General features: G+C 39.8%; 1 protein-coding gene across 5 annotated transcripts in view; it reads right to left on the reverse strand.

The window, feature by feature from the left end:
* The window catches only part of BTBD10 (BTB domain containing 10), a 30,068-nt gene extending 15,541 nt beyond the window's left edge, over nucleotides 1–14,527 (reverse strand). The window contains exons 1-2 of one of the 5 annotated variants that reach the window (XM_040559373.1): nucleotides 14,400–14,526; nucleotides 7,156–7,314 (exon numbers count right to left, since the gene is read on the reverse strand). In XM_040559373.1, coding sequence (XP_040415307.1) covers nucleotides 7,156–7,256 — 101 coding nt within the window. In that variant the 5' untranslated portion in view covers nucleotides 7,257–7,314; nucleotides 14,400–14,526. Of the gene's footprint in view, nucleotides 1–118; nucleotides 259–7,155; nucleotides 7,339–13,900; nucleotides 13,919–14,399 lie in introns of those variants that run through there. The other 4 variants (XM_040559374.1, XM_040559375.1, XM_040559376.1 and 1 more) reach the window with 4 other exon arrangements.
* Nucleotides 14,528–14,535: the final 8 nt, after the last annotated feature.

Below are 14,535 nucleotides of genomic sequence, written 5' to 3' on the forward strand. Positions count from 1 at the left end.
AAGTCTGTTCTTTGTCAGCAGATACGTAAATTGACCGGTACACACAAAGGACAGTGCTTTCCTTGTTACTTGTTCAGGTCCTGAATATTACCCACAAATTATTTTAACAGATACGCACCTTCCTCTTGTATCTATCAGGGAGGAAACACAAAAGCATGGAAATAATTTTGAAATCAAAGCACAAAGGAATTGTGTTCCTTCCAAGAATGCAGCTTTGAAAGCCAGATCAGCATCCTTTGGCATTACTTGTTAAGTTCAGCATATTTGATATTTCCATCATCTCTTCAGCAGTTGATAACACCACCAGCGAGCCTTACTTTTTCCTCCATCATCTTCCTCTCAAGGACAAGAGATTGTAGCTAGGCAGTCCATTAGGTGTTGAAAGACGCGAGCCCCTCTAGGTATTAATCCACTTCAATTCCTCCCAGTCACTGACTCAGCCATGCATAGTGCAGTCCTGACGTCTGACCTCACAGCCTCCTGTGAGCTGAATTCAGCCTTGCCATTCCCCTGCTCAAAGCAGCCATTGGGTGACGCGACTGACAGGCAGGGCGAGGAGCGCGCGAGAGGAGAGCTGCTCGGTGCCGTGCCAAGTACCATCTGCGAAGCTATTTCTAGTCCTGCCAGCTTGCTGGGCTTCAGCACACAAACACTACATCTGAAAAGGTTACTGCTAACTTTCTCTTGGCACACATCTCATTTGTGGTCATGATCATTCAAGATACACAAATTCGTGAGTTTCAGGGACATGGAATTTGTTCCTGTGAAGTCTGCCTGGGTTAATACTTAAAATTAATTCACCTTGCACTGAGCTCATCAGCAGATAAAGCAATAGCCTCTGGAGGCTGCATTTTCTAGTTCTCTTTTTTTTTTTTTTTTAACTGCAAATGTCTTTCCCAGCAAGTTTATGGTAAGAAAAATGACTGCACTTTGTGACAACCTAAATATTAGCACACAATTATAGCAATCAGTGTGTTTGCTGATCTGAAACCAGAGCATCAACTCCTGATACAGCACATCTTCGCATCAATAGATCATCCAATGCCTGGCAACAGAACGAGCCCACTGAATGCAGAAAGCAGCAAGGCACATGAGAAGATTTTATCCTGACATGTATATTAAAGGTTTTTTCTTTGGGGAAGGGTAAGTAAACATTATGCTACAGCATTTTAGAATGAATCTTGTTAAATGGCTGTAGACTGATTTAAGGACTCACGATGCGCTGGCGGAATAGCTTAAAAACAAGTCTTCTTATTGTATTATATAAGTATTCTTAAATAAAAATCCAGATGGGATTTGCAGTAGCAGAGAAACAAAAATATGAAAGTTGAAATCACAAGGGGGATTTCAGCACAAGACTGCTGTTGGAAGGAGGAAGTCAGTAAGAAAAACAAGAGACTTGTGACTAGAAAGGCAGGACAGCATCGGCACTCCCACCTGAAGAGTCAGTTCTTTAGATCCAGCGGGAAAAATTTCTGCTAGCGCAATTTCAGTTATCTGAGCCAGTGAATTTCCTCCTGCTTTTAGGGTTTCCTGAGGGTTCACACAACCACCCTCCAGAGGCAGAATGGCCATCAGTCTTGTAAGTAATGTCTTTCTTTCAAAATAATTCACAGAAGATGTGGCTACAGGCAGCCATCCAGAAAGCATGCTAAGAAAGTCCTCTCACAGACATTTCCCCCCCCTTACAGACACGCAGAAGCAGGGAGCAGCAGCCGTGCTTAACCCAAGGCTCGGTCTCCCACCAGCCAGCCCGTGGAAAGCACTCGCTGCTTCTACCGGGGAGTGCTCCAGGATCTTCCCTCAAGCTCAGCACAGCAGCTCTGCAAACACATTTCCTACTCAAAAATTCTTAAATGTTCTTCAGCAGGCCCTCTCAACCATGAGCAATATATTTCTTAGTAATTCAGTTCTGTTTCAGGAAGGAAACAACAGACAGCCTCATGTGTGTTCAGTTGCCAAAGGGATTTTTCAACAGCAAGGAATTAACCTTTAGGTAGATATACAACCACACCTCATGTCTTCTGTCAAACTACCCAAATACATGAACTCTATACAACGGTACTTGTTGCTTCTATTTATACAGCAATTTCTCCTCCATATTCAAAAAGGAACATTTGGTATTTTATATAGGAACATTTGATATTTTTTAATTTTTACTTAAGTTTAATAATATCAGAAGCATAATATTCCTCCTTGGGGCTCGGAAGCATATCCATCTATTAAAAATTAGCTTCAGAAGTTTATATTCAAAAAGAATTGGGTCCAACCACTTACTGAACATGTACCGAGCCATTATAGTTTCTACTCTCAGAGCAGAAAGGAGCAGACAGCAATATAGAAGAGAGCTGCCACTAAAAATTCTGGGAATGTACATGAATGTAACAGTTTAACCTCTACAGTATTTTGTATCTTAATTACAAGTCAAGGTCTGAGGAGATTTGCATGACTCCAAAGTCCTCTACAAAAAATATCAGATAACATTTGGATGTCATTTGTATGCTGGAGAGATTCAAAAGGAATCTGAAAGTTCTGTCTTGCACAGAAAACACTAAGGTTGTCACCTTTTGTTGTTGTTGATTTTCCAAAAATGTTTACAAGCTGCCTTTTCGGAAATGAAGAAATTCAAAAGGGAGGAAAAAACGCTGTTTAAGACCACTGTCTTAGGTGCCTTACAAAACAATATTAGACTGATAGGTTCTTGAAAACAATCAAGTGCCACCCATTTTTCTAGATTCCAAGAGCATCTCTTCCCAGTTTATTCCTCTTCTGAGGCCTTTACATCCAGCAAGATGCCAGATGAAGGCCTTGACCTGTCAATGCCAGGCTGCAATTAAAAGCAGGCATGTTTGCAGGTAACAAAGTAGATGATGCAAAGTAACTTTTTTGTAGACTATGACTTAGGCCTGATTCATTCATGGGCTCAATTGTCTTAGTGTCATGCATTGTGTAGGCCTGCCCCATCCTATAAATTGCTCAATGGCAGAAACCGTATTTACAAGAATAGAAGAAATCCGTCCTGCAGCAGAAAACAGATTATACATTCTGATAACGTTCCAGGGATGATAAAAGGAGCCTTCTGGGATGCTTCGTGTACTTACAAAATGCTGAGGCAAGTGGCATTTTCATTCAGAACCCATGAATACATCCTCCCCAGCATGCAAAAATAATATTAGCTGAAAAAATTCTCAGCATCCAGCATCTGCACAATAGCTTGTCATATACGGAAAATTTTTCAAACCTCATGATTTTTGAAGATTCAGGAGTCATGAAGACAGAATCGTGGCACAGCCACATTTTGTTCATTAATGTAGTAGGACAGAGAGGACTTCAAATCTAATACTATCTAAACAGAGCGAACAAACATGGGGCTGTCAAATGAGTCTAAAAGAGCATGAGAGAGAAATCCAGAACAAATATTAAGAAAGAAGCAAGTTTCAGACACAGATTTTCCAGCCCAACTCTAGACAAAGCACTTAGTGTGACAGAATTAAAATGAAAATCTTCCAACAACTAAAGCACTGTAGAAGCTAATAAGCAATGTGGCAAGCTAGCAACCAATAAAAAATTAATACTAAACACAGAGCAGCAATACTTATCACTGAAAACATAAGTGACTATTTACTTGAACCTTAGCCACTGTTCAGTCAACATTTGATTCCCAAAAGTTTTCTTCCATCTTATTGGGGTACTTGAATAAAAAGCATCTCAAAGGTTTTCATAATAGCTTGGACAAACAAGACTGTATTGTTATTAGTTACAGACAGTTTTAACACCATATAATTCCACCCTGTCGGGATCCTTCAATTTATTCTAGGGATCACTTGCATTATTATATTTTTGGTCCTTGCCTTCGGCTACACCACCATCTCAGAACAAGGAAGAAAAAGGAGGAGAGAAAACAATGCTACAGCTTGCCAGAGGTTTCAAAAACTGGGGCTGATAAACTAGAACAAAACAGACATGTTAACCTGTTTAATATGAGCATCCCCTGACAGCTTTGCCACAAGTCCTTTGCCTCAAGCAGATGGCACTGTGAAGGGAGCAGGGGTCAACAGCTCTCCTTGCCACTGCATAAGCCCCACATGTGGGAGGATGGCTAACAGTCCTGGATGATGGTTTCTGTGAGTCCAGACAATTATTTAAGCTATTTTAAGAATGTTACGGCTGGTGGATTAAACACTCCAAAGCTTCAAGAAGTGACAAGCTAACCATATGAAGTATTACTCCTTTGTTGAGATTCATTACAAAGTTCTTATTTCACCATTACATTTTTAAAACCTGAAGTACTTTTTCCTTACTATAATAAGGATTGTTTTGAAAATGCAAGACAAATAAGACTGCAGTACTCAAACCTTTTAATGAAGCAGCTCTGTTCGAGTTCTACCTTTAAATTTGTTTTCAAAAGCATTTTTCCCTTATGCTGCATTCTGCACGGACTTCTCTTGAGAAAAAGCGTCCATTCAGTCAGAAGTTATGGTAATATGTCTATATTCAGCCACTCAAAATCAAATCATTTAGTTTAGGCTTTTGAATAAAGTATACTATTTTCCAATAACTTGATTCGCTGAAGAAATCAAGTAGCTCAAAGGAAAAAGATAACAGAATATTTCTCCTTAATTTATTCCTTACTCCATAAAGACCTCAAACTATGAGCTGGATTTTCATTCACAAAGCTTTCCAAAACGATTCTGCGTTATTTATAACAAAAGTGTTACTTTAAACACTCTATCCCTACCATCCATACCAAAACTTCCATAACATGTTGGCTGCTCAGCATTTTACTGGAAAGATGTACTATATTTTGCCAGAAGTGTGTTCAACTTAGCTGCAGTTATTTCTGATGGGTAAACCCTGAATTCAGATTTTATGCAGTGATCAACAGCAGCCTTTCTGAAAGGCATAGGTAACGGCTTTCCTCTAGTTAACTCCTATCTGCATCAAATAATCTTTTCAGAAAGCTGCACAGCTTTTTTATTTAAACATTTCCCCAAAATAGATAATCCACATCAGGCCACAGATGGCAAGATGCGTATTGTTTCTGTGTTCTGGATTTACCTAGCTTCAGCTTCCAGCTACTACATTTTATTACGAATTTGCTTCCTAAGACTCACCATTATATTACTGTTTCTGCAAGGATCTCTGTGGACTGCTCAAGTTGCCATCACTTAACCTTTGATTGTTTCCCGTCTCACAAGATACTTAATAACTCTTCTGTCTTCAGAATCCACTCTAATCAAAAGCTTCCCTGAACTGCTGATACCTGGCTCCCAGTAACTTCACCACACATCCAAGAGCTGCATTAGCCCTTTTGATTGTATGATGTTACTAGAGGCTTCTGTTCAATTAACTACCCATTGAGACAGTGCTTCACAACGTCTAGACTGCCAATGACAGTTTATGCAATCTACAAAACTGACCAACATTCTTTGATCCTAAATGTTTAACTCCGCATTTAGGAATATCAGAAATGCATGGTTCATTTGATCCCATTTTATCAAACCAGTCAGATCGCACACTGTTAATGAGCTCTTTTCATTATTTAATCCTTACTCCATCGTTCGCCATCTGCATCAGTATCAGCTCTAGGTTTTATTCCAGATCACCAGTCGGGGGGGGGTAGCATGGGATCTAGTCTCAGCAACTAATCATTCATTTGCAATTACAGCCTGGCACCTGACAGTGAACAGTCCTCCACTCAGGTACAATGCCCTACAATACCTATGTTGTTCATCTGGCGATGAACAACTACATTTTAGGTTGGATATTAGGAAGAACTTCTTTACTGAAAGGGTTGTTAGGCATTGGAATGGGCTGCCCAGGGAAGTGGTTGAGTCACCATCCCTGGAGGTCTTTAAGAGACGTTTAGATGTTGAACTTATTAATATGGCTTAGTGGAGGACTTGTTAGTGTTAGGTCAGAGGTTGGACTAGGTGATCTTGGAGGTCTCTTCCAACCTAGACAATTCTGTGATTCTGGGCCCCATCTTGACCCTAAATAAAGGGCACAGATCAACTGCTTACCAGACACTGTAATCCTAACAAAAAGATCAGCTGTACAAAGCTATATTCCATAAACCTATAGTGACCAGCAGCAGGAGCCTCCCACTTCAGTTCTGCGGGAACCATTCCTTTATTCACTGTAGAAGTAATGTCACAAACAGGCCTATAATTACCTGAGTCTCCCTGTGAACCTTTTAATTACCAGCGCATTCTTTTTTTCCTGCCCTCTTGGACGTCTCTCAATTATCCAAGATTTAATGACAGGAAAATAACCAACAATATTAATTGCTTGCAAAATGCTTTGGGCAACGCTGCAGTACAGTTTACCTGAATCTATACAATAAAAATGTGAATTAACTTGCTGTTACTGAATGTGCTCCTTCGCTCTTTTCTTATCATCTTAAATGTAGGAAAGCTTACATCACTAACAATTTTAGCTAGCTAACAGAGATGTTGTTATATTTAGTGTTTCTAAAAGGCCAAAGAACTCGGAAGATGCACACTTTTTTGGATGCTTGTATATATTTCCAGCAACATGTTTCTTCACATACATTTGCTAGGTACCTAATTGCTTGGCTTAAATCATTTTTTTTGAACACTATATGCTGGAAAAACACTAATTAATTTCAAAATATCTTCTAGAAGCACTTAGAAAACATTCTCATGGTGGTGGAAGCAAGGTCAGACACACAGCTTTACAAAGAAAATGCTATAAAGCATGATACTTGCATGCAAGCAACCATTAGGTATCATCATGACCAAGTTGCAAGTATTTTAAATGTGCTACTTAACAGAGAATACCAAATGGCTAAAAAACGATGAACAGGAAGCAAATCATTCACATTAAGCGCCCCAGATATTTAGGTACTTAACCACCCAAGTGGTGTCTTGATATACACAAAAGACATTTAGGGGAAAAAAAAAAAAGAGGAAAGAGACAAAGATCTCACTCACCATAAAGCAAATGTAAGCACAGATAGATTAGGGAAGCTGACATATCAGTTAGGAAACATGTTTTAAAAGAATTAAGTAGCATTCCTTTTCAAAAGAACTATGAAATTTATGACAGGACTTGCCACAACCAGATACAGTAGCCTTTAGAATAGGTTTTTATTGTAGTTTTGAGATGCAATAGATTGTACATAGCACCTACCTTGAATGTTTACAAAGTTTACGAGGTCTATTATGCAATTTCCGATCCCAATTCTCTGGATCACTGGAGTTACTGTCATAAGGATGAGGCCGTCCTGCCATTCCACTGTAAGCTTCCTCACACTACTGCTCTCAAAAGCACACATGCAGCACTCACAACCTACATTAAGAGAGCAGTGTTTACCTTTGAATAATTCCATACAGGAAAAAAAGAGACAGATGCATAGTTTAGTGTTGTTAGTTTTCATTGTTTAAAATAAAGATTACAGAACATAGGGTATTCTGAAGCACGACTTCTAAAACACAAAATAATCTTCTACACATTTTGCTGATACCTGCACTAAAAAGATTATTTTGTTATAAGTACCACCTCTATAAGTGTTGGCAGATAACTTCAGTTTTTGCCACAATTCCACTGTGTCCAAATAGAAAAGTCACTAGTTATAAAACACAAGGCAAACGTCACTTTCTTTCAAACGTATCTACATAATTCAAAGAAAGATCCCAATGTAAAAAGATTACTTTTACAATTTGAGTGGCTGTCCAAAAGGAAAACAGAATTAAGATTAACATTTTTATCTGAGTCCTTACTCCAAAAGGGAACAAACAACAATACTTAGAAACACTCAATCCAGTCCAGTTTCACTGAATTTTGCAGAAAGGACCAAAATTTCATAGAAAAGTACAAATCATCATAACCCTGCCCTTGCTTTGACTGAGGTACAATATTATGTTGAACGCCCACTAAAAATTCACTCTCAGATAAAAATAACTTTGTTACTGTCATTCAAAACAATCCAAAACAACTAAAGTCAGGCCTCGAAACAACCCTTTTGTCAAGACAGTTTTATAGATCAAAATGACCTGGTTACAAAAGCAATGAAGCAGCCACAAGTGACCAGCTGATGGTTCTACAGCACCTACACTCGATGAACTTTGAGGTCTTTTCCAACATACACGACAGTATGATCTAGAAAAACCCAGTAACAGATAGATAAGCCTACCACATTTCTCTTAAATCTTAGGCTAAATATTTTAGAAACATCACATTCTCCCACTCTCATAATTAGTATATTTCCATTACATTCTATGCAACTTATCCTTTTTGGAAGTGAGTCCCAAAGGAACTGAGACTTCTCCTTTAAAACACTGTAGCTTCTCAAATAAAGACCTTCTTGTCATGTAAAAGAGAAAAGCTCCCAGCTATATTTAGACCCAAAATTTTTATTACAGGGGAATAGTAGAGAACTAGCTCCTTAGAAATGTTAGTTGCATACCAGTTTTTCTTTCATGTTCAGTTTTAAACAAAGAAAATAGATTTCATACTATTTCCCAGAATGAAATATTTTTTTGCAGCTAAAATGAGTAAACAGATTATTTACAGTCTGTCCTGCAAATCCCTTATGTTCTTGTATAACCAAAATTTAGATATTTGCTTAACCTTTTGTCTTCAGCACCATTCACACGTGAACTGCTGAGCAGCTGCTTAGTCACAATGTTAAAGCTGCAGCCTTTTATAATCTCCACCATATAGTTTCTTTTCCTGCTACAGTTTCTATAATTCCATACACTTTGGTTGGAAGACTAATAAGGTCATGTGTTCACATAAAGTCAGGGAAAGAAAAAAAAACATTTCATTAAAGGTTTAATTTCATCAAAAATTACAGCAAATGCTCAACTTTCTCATGCAAAAAGCCCCAACAAGCATTTCAGTGTGTATTATACCTGGAAATTCAGGTTACCAAAGCACAGTCACTGCATGATGATAGTACATAAACTCAGAAGGTTATAGGACTTACGCTCTTGTATCAAGTGTGCTTAGATACTTAAAGAAACTAAAACCTAGTTCAGAATGGAAAAAGCCTTGTTAAGGAGACAAGGGGAAGGAAGCCTGGTTTACAAATCCAGAAGTAAGTTCCTTCAGCAGCTGTCACTCAGGACACAGGTGCTGTATGATGCACTATTTTTATATTGCTTGTGCATGAAAATGAAGACAACTTTTATCCTGGACTGAAACAAATTGCGTTCATTAGACTGAGTCACTCAAGCAAGATAAACGGCAAGTTTTACTACTTGTGGCAAGAAGAGTTTACATGGAGAAGCACAGAGCACTCTCCACCTGGGACGACACAATTACTCCTTGGCAATTACTCCCACCTGGCAGGTCACCATCTCCCAGCTGTTGACTAAGGCAGGTACCTGGGGAGACTCCCTTCTTGCTGAAGCACCGCAGTGACAGGCTTGTGCAGCACCATACACACAACCTCACTTTCCAAGCTTCTGTTTGTTTCCACAAATTCCCTCTTCCCATCTGGAGCCTTACAAACACCTCACCCTCTCACACGGACCCAAACCAGTGCCTTATCAGGCTCGGTTTGTCAGCTAGCAGCTAGGTCTTATTTATTTCATTAAAATAAGGACATCAGACATGGAAAAGCAGCGGTTATTACAAAAACTGCAGCTGAAAGGGCGCTTTAAGGTCACTTTAAGGTCACTTTAAGTTTTGTCATGCTTTCTGCCTTCTTCACCTTGTTCATTTAATGAAAATGACAGGCTCAACATGAGGGTATAGTTCCACATGCACTCAAAACTTTTAAGTAGGATTACTTCCTCAAACTGCTTTGCTGTGCAGTGCCAGGTTTAAGCCATTACAAACAATAAGTGACAAAAGGACAGAAAGGAGCAAACAGGATTGCCCCCTATTCCCTTTTCCCAGCTCAAAGCATGTGAAAAGCCACAGGAGAGTTTCAGCGATGTAGACTGCTGGAGTACTAGACCCGCACGCACCTGACACCTGGAGCACAATTCTGAGACCAAGATCTACAACCTGAAATGTCCAAAGCCACATCTTGTGAAACTTCTAATATAAATTCCCAAGCATACCATGCTAAGGACTTACAAACAAGAAAGTCTCCCCTGCGTTCTCCACTCAAGGAGACCTTAACAAGCAACACTCCTCTAAGAAAAAACTTGCTAACACAGCCAATTCTTCTCGATTGTTGTTGAGAGTGCTTTCGAGCTGATTATAAACAAATGTATTTTTTAGTTTTATTCCAAGTTTTAACAAACCCATAAAACCATAAATAACAGAAAAACATCATAAAATTATTCTTATTGAAGATAGTTACTTTACAGAATGCAGCATTTGCTAATTGTGTCTAACTAGTCCAGCTGATTCATTTTAAGCACTTTTGCAAATCCACTTTTTCCTGCAAAAGAAATAAATGCTTCAACTGTGGTTCAAATGATGACAGTTTTTTTGTGGATTTTTTTTTTTTTTTGCATAGATTGACATTGTGGGCAATACAGGTAATTTATACAAAAGCAGATGTTCTTTGCAGAAAATTCTGACCTTGGGTGTAAAACAAAATATAAGTGCAGGAGGACGTGGTTCCAAATACCACCCAAATACCTCCCACGAAATCAAAAAAAATACCTGAAAAATGTTGGTAAAGGTACTGGGAACACATTAAAGAAAAAAATCAGATCCAAAGATCTTGTGTAGAACACACAATACTGGTATATTGGCTAACCTGATTGCCATTTAATTAGGTAATAAGCAATTCTCTAGGTGCAAATAAGGATTTCTGACCCCTCTGAAGACAGCTGATGTACTGAAAATTAGCACAAGGAGAAACTCTGTAAAACAGTACTGCTACAAATCAGGAAGCAGACAGATTTTTAAACCTTTCAACATAGCTAGAACACTATAGATTTGCTAACATCAACTTGAAACTGAAATCATTACTAATTTATGATTTTTTTAGGCTATGGAGACACAGTAAAACTAAAGACAGACACGCAGTGGGTTCAGGAAGCTAGCAATCTACGTGGTAGAGCCAATGTGTGCACTCCAAAAACCAGTAATTAATGTGTTTACACCACCACTTCAGGAGCTCATAAAAGAACATATCATACACTAACTTGTGATAGCAGTAGAACAGATTGTGTTCAATAATATTTCAAGCATATTCAGTTCTGTGCTATGACAAAAGGTAATACACAAGAGCACACAGCAGTTTGAGCAACATTTAGAAAACATCAGATGGTGGAGAGAAGAGCACATACTTCTGTGAGATGCAGGACTTGCATTCTTCAAGGTACTGCAGGTGGAAAAAAATCTTGAGTAATCTTTCATGAAAGGAGTAAAGCTAACCTCAAACAATTTTCAATACTTTTCTAGCCAGACACATTATATTTATTGGGCATAAATGTAAGGCTGCATAGCTCTGGAGCCTTGCTAAATAAGATTAAAATAGCCCAAGTTTTGAGACAGAAGCCCAGGAAGTCATTCCAGCACCAGGTGGAACAAGGAACTGATTGCTCCAGTTGTCAGTACAGAATACAACATGAAGAAAAACTAGAACATAACACCTCAGCAGTCTTACGGCTACTCAGATTTAAGCAGGTCAGAAAGGTTTCCTAAAGTAGGGCAGGTTTCAGCAGCTCATCTGCTCTAACCAGCTTCATCAGTGAAATGCCCTGTAAAGCTGAACCAGGTTAATCAGAGGGATCCAGTAGACAAGTCACCAGCTTGGACAAAACCTGGCATTAGTTGTGACAGGCAATCTTTAAACTACCAGTTACTTAGACTGTACGGGGTGACCATCTGCTGCTTACTGCCTCTAGTCAAAGCATGAAAGCATAAACAACAAAAAACTAACTTACAAATAAGATTTACTGGGAATGCAAGAACAGCGTGATATTACACCCTAATTAAGGAATACAGTTCAAAGTACACATGATAATAATGCAAACACCATATATCATGGAAACCCATACCTGCCAAGTGAGTTTCTTGCAAGCTAGCACAGACAGCAGCCGCAACTTAGCCACATACAGCAGGTTTATGAGTCCTCATCATCGAAATGTTATCAAACTTACACTCACAAAAGCATAGCTAAGAAACATCCTTTGCAATGCAGTACTAACACTGAAGCTAGTAGGTCAAGATTGAAGCTTCTTTTAATGAGTAAGAAAAACAAACAAACAAAAAAAATCAATAGAAACAGTCACGTGAAGCGGATATTCCCCCATTTTTATAGCACCATGAGTAACATATACCCAGAGACTACATTGCAGGCTTTAACTTTGTAATTCCTGTAGGGAATATGACCATAAAACAGCTATCTGATACTGAAAACCTAAAAAGAAGAAGGCAGGTGATTTTTCCCCCTTCTGTATTAGGGTTCAATGAGTAAAATCAGCCTAGGTTTACCTGTTACAAAAATAAATAAATGAAAAAAAATAAAAAAAATGCTCAAAGGATTGAGCAACTTCTAGACAAAATCAGAATCCTCATTGCAGAACTCAACTTTGTGCTGCTACTATCTCTGCCATCACACATGGCTCAACAACATAAAACAAAGAAAAGACACAGGGCTTCGTAGCACGCCTCACCAGCGAGGAGATGAATACCATAAAACAGAGGATCAGGTAGATTTCTTTGTCTAGAAAGTAACAAGCAAGGTCTATAGCACTGATCACACCAGCAGTAACAAATAAATCTCAGCAAGCAAGGAAGTCCCAAATATTTTTCACAGTTTGCATGAATTCTAAACTAGCATTTGATTGTATATGTATTTTTAAAAGCTACATACATTTATTGACAAGGAACAGTACCACGCCAAGACTTAAGCAACACCATTGAGGAAAGCAGTGCTGAAAAATATTAGCTCATGAGATTTTAATTTTTGTGTATACATACAGGAGGAGATAACCCCAGCCTCAAACATACAGTCTAAGAGAGCATACAAATTAGAACAAAGTGACAGGAAAAACCAACAGCGATGACATTTGTGACTAATAAAATAAGCAGTGTCAGCCACACATCAACCATTTCACCATTTTCAAGTTCCACTGTGACTAAAAAAGGAAAACCGGGCTTCAAGAATGAATCCAGTGAGTGATATGAGAGCTGCTTTGACCTGTTGTCTTTCTTAACCCCCAGTCTTCCTGACACTAAAAAACTGGATAAAAGCACAAACGTTATGTGCTGAAAAATTTGTCTGAAGAACAGTCTGAAACAGCATCATGAGTAGATGTCAATGATGACCACAGACAGGACACCATTCACTATAATGAGTTTTTGGAGACAGAAATAGGACAAACCTAGATGTAACATTAAAAGTCCCTAGGAAGAGAAGTTGTCTACCTTAACAGAGGAAAAAAAAAATCTGTGATGTTTTGCATGAAAGAGACCTAGTCAGAGACAAATCCACAATGACAGATTAGCAAAACAAATGCGGTGGAACAGTTTTCCTTAACTACAGAGAAATGGTCAAAAATCAGCCTGTTCCTTTTGACTGCATTCAAGGCATATGAGTTCATATTAACCCCTGCAAAATGATGCAGAGAGAGATTTTTAGATCAGATAAAAGAAAATAAGTGCGAAGCGTTCGGTCAAGAACTGTGAACAGTGTGAAGCTGATAATTTGAGCTGTATTTCTGAACTATCTAGTTTAATAGCAAATGGAAGAGAAAAAAAAGAGGGTCTTCCAGAAAAAGGATTATTGAAGGTGAAGCAACAGGTAAGTACTCCTTAAATAAATTACCCAAGATGATTCACAAAGACAGAAGCAAACAAAAATAAGGCAAACAAAAGACGACAGTCCAAAGGCTACTGAAAAGCCAGGTTTTGAGCAAGTAGTTGAACTCGTAGAAGCCAGCCAACAGTGACGAACAAAAAGATACAACAGGCATCCTCTACTTCGGGCAGGGGAGACGGACAACTGACAGAAACAAACCTGGGGAAGGTCTGAGACAGAGCTAGGTCCCAGTTCTGAAAGGAAAGAGTTCTGGAGCGACATGCAGGGTGAGATGGGAGATACAAACAACAGGACGCAGAAGCAGAAAAAAGACGTAACGTTGGGCAGCTAGCACGTAGTTATACTGTGATAGCTTCACCACGGAAGAATTAAATATTTTCCTGCAAATAAGATCTGGTTATGTGGGGAAAAAAATACAAATTATAAAAGATAATTAGTTCTGGCAGTCCTGGGGCAGGTACGGCTCTGCTGGGGGAGCAGGGCAGGACAGCGTGCTGGGCGGCTCTGCCCCTGTGCTGCCCTCGCGCCGCCGGTGCCGAGACCCTCCCGGCGCTACCGCGACGTCCCTCAGAAGGCGCCGTGCGGTTCCCCGGGCGCAGGTCCGCAGACACGGCCCCGGCCCCGGCCCCGGCCGCCCCGAACGCCGCTCCGCCGCCGCCCGCCCGCCCGCCCGGCCTGCCTGCCCGCCGCCACTCACCCCCACGGCGCCGCGGCCGAGCCCCAGCCCGAGCCCCCGCCTCCCGCCGCTGCGCCCAGGCCCGTTGACCACCACCCCTCACGACAGCCGCGGCGGCGCGCAAGGGGAGGAGACGGTGGCGCTGAGATCTCGCGAG

The sequence above is a fragment of the Cygnus olor genome, chromosome 5, assembly GCF_009769625.2.
Source record: "Cygnus olor isolate bCygOlo1 chromosome 5, bCygOlo1.pri.v2, whole genome shotgun sequence".
NCBI classification, from domain to species: Eukaryota; Metazoa; Chordata; class Aves; order Anseriformes; family Anatidae; genus Cygnus; species Cygnus olor.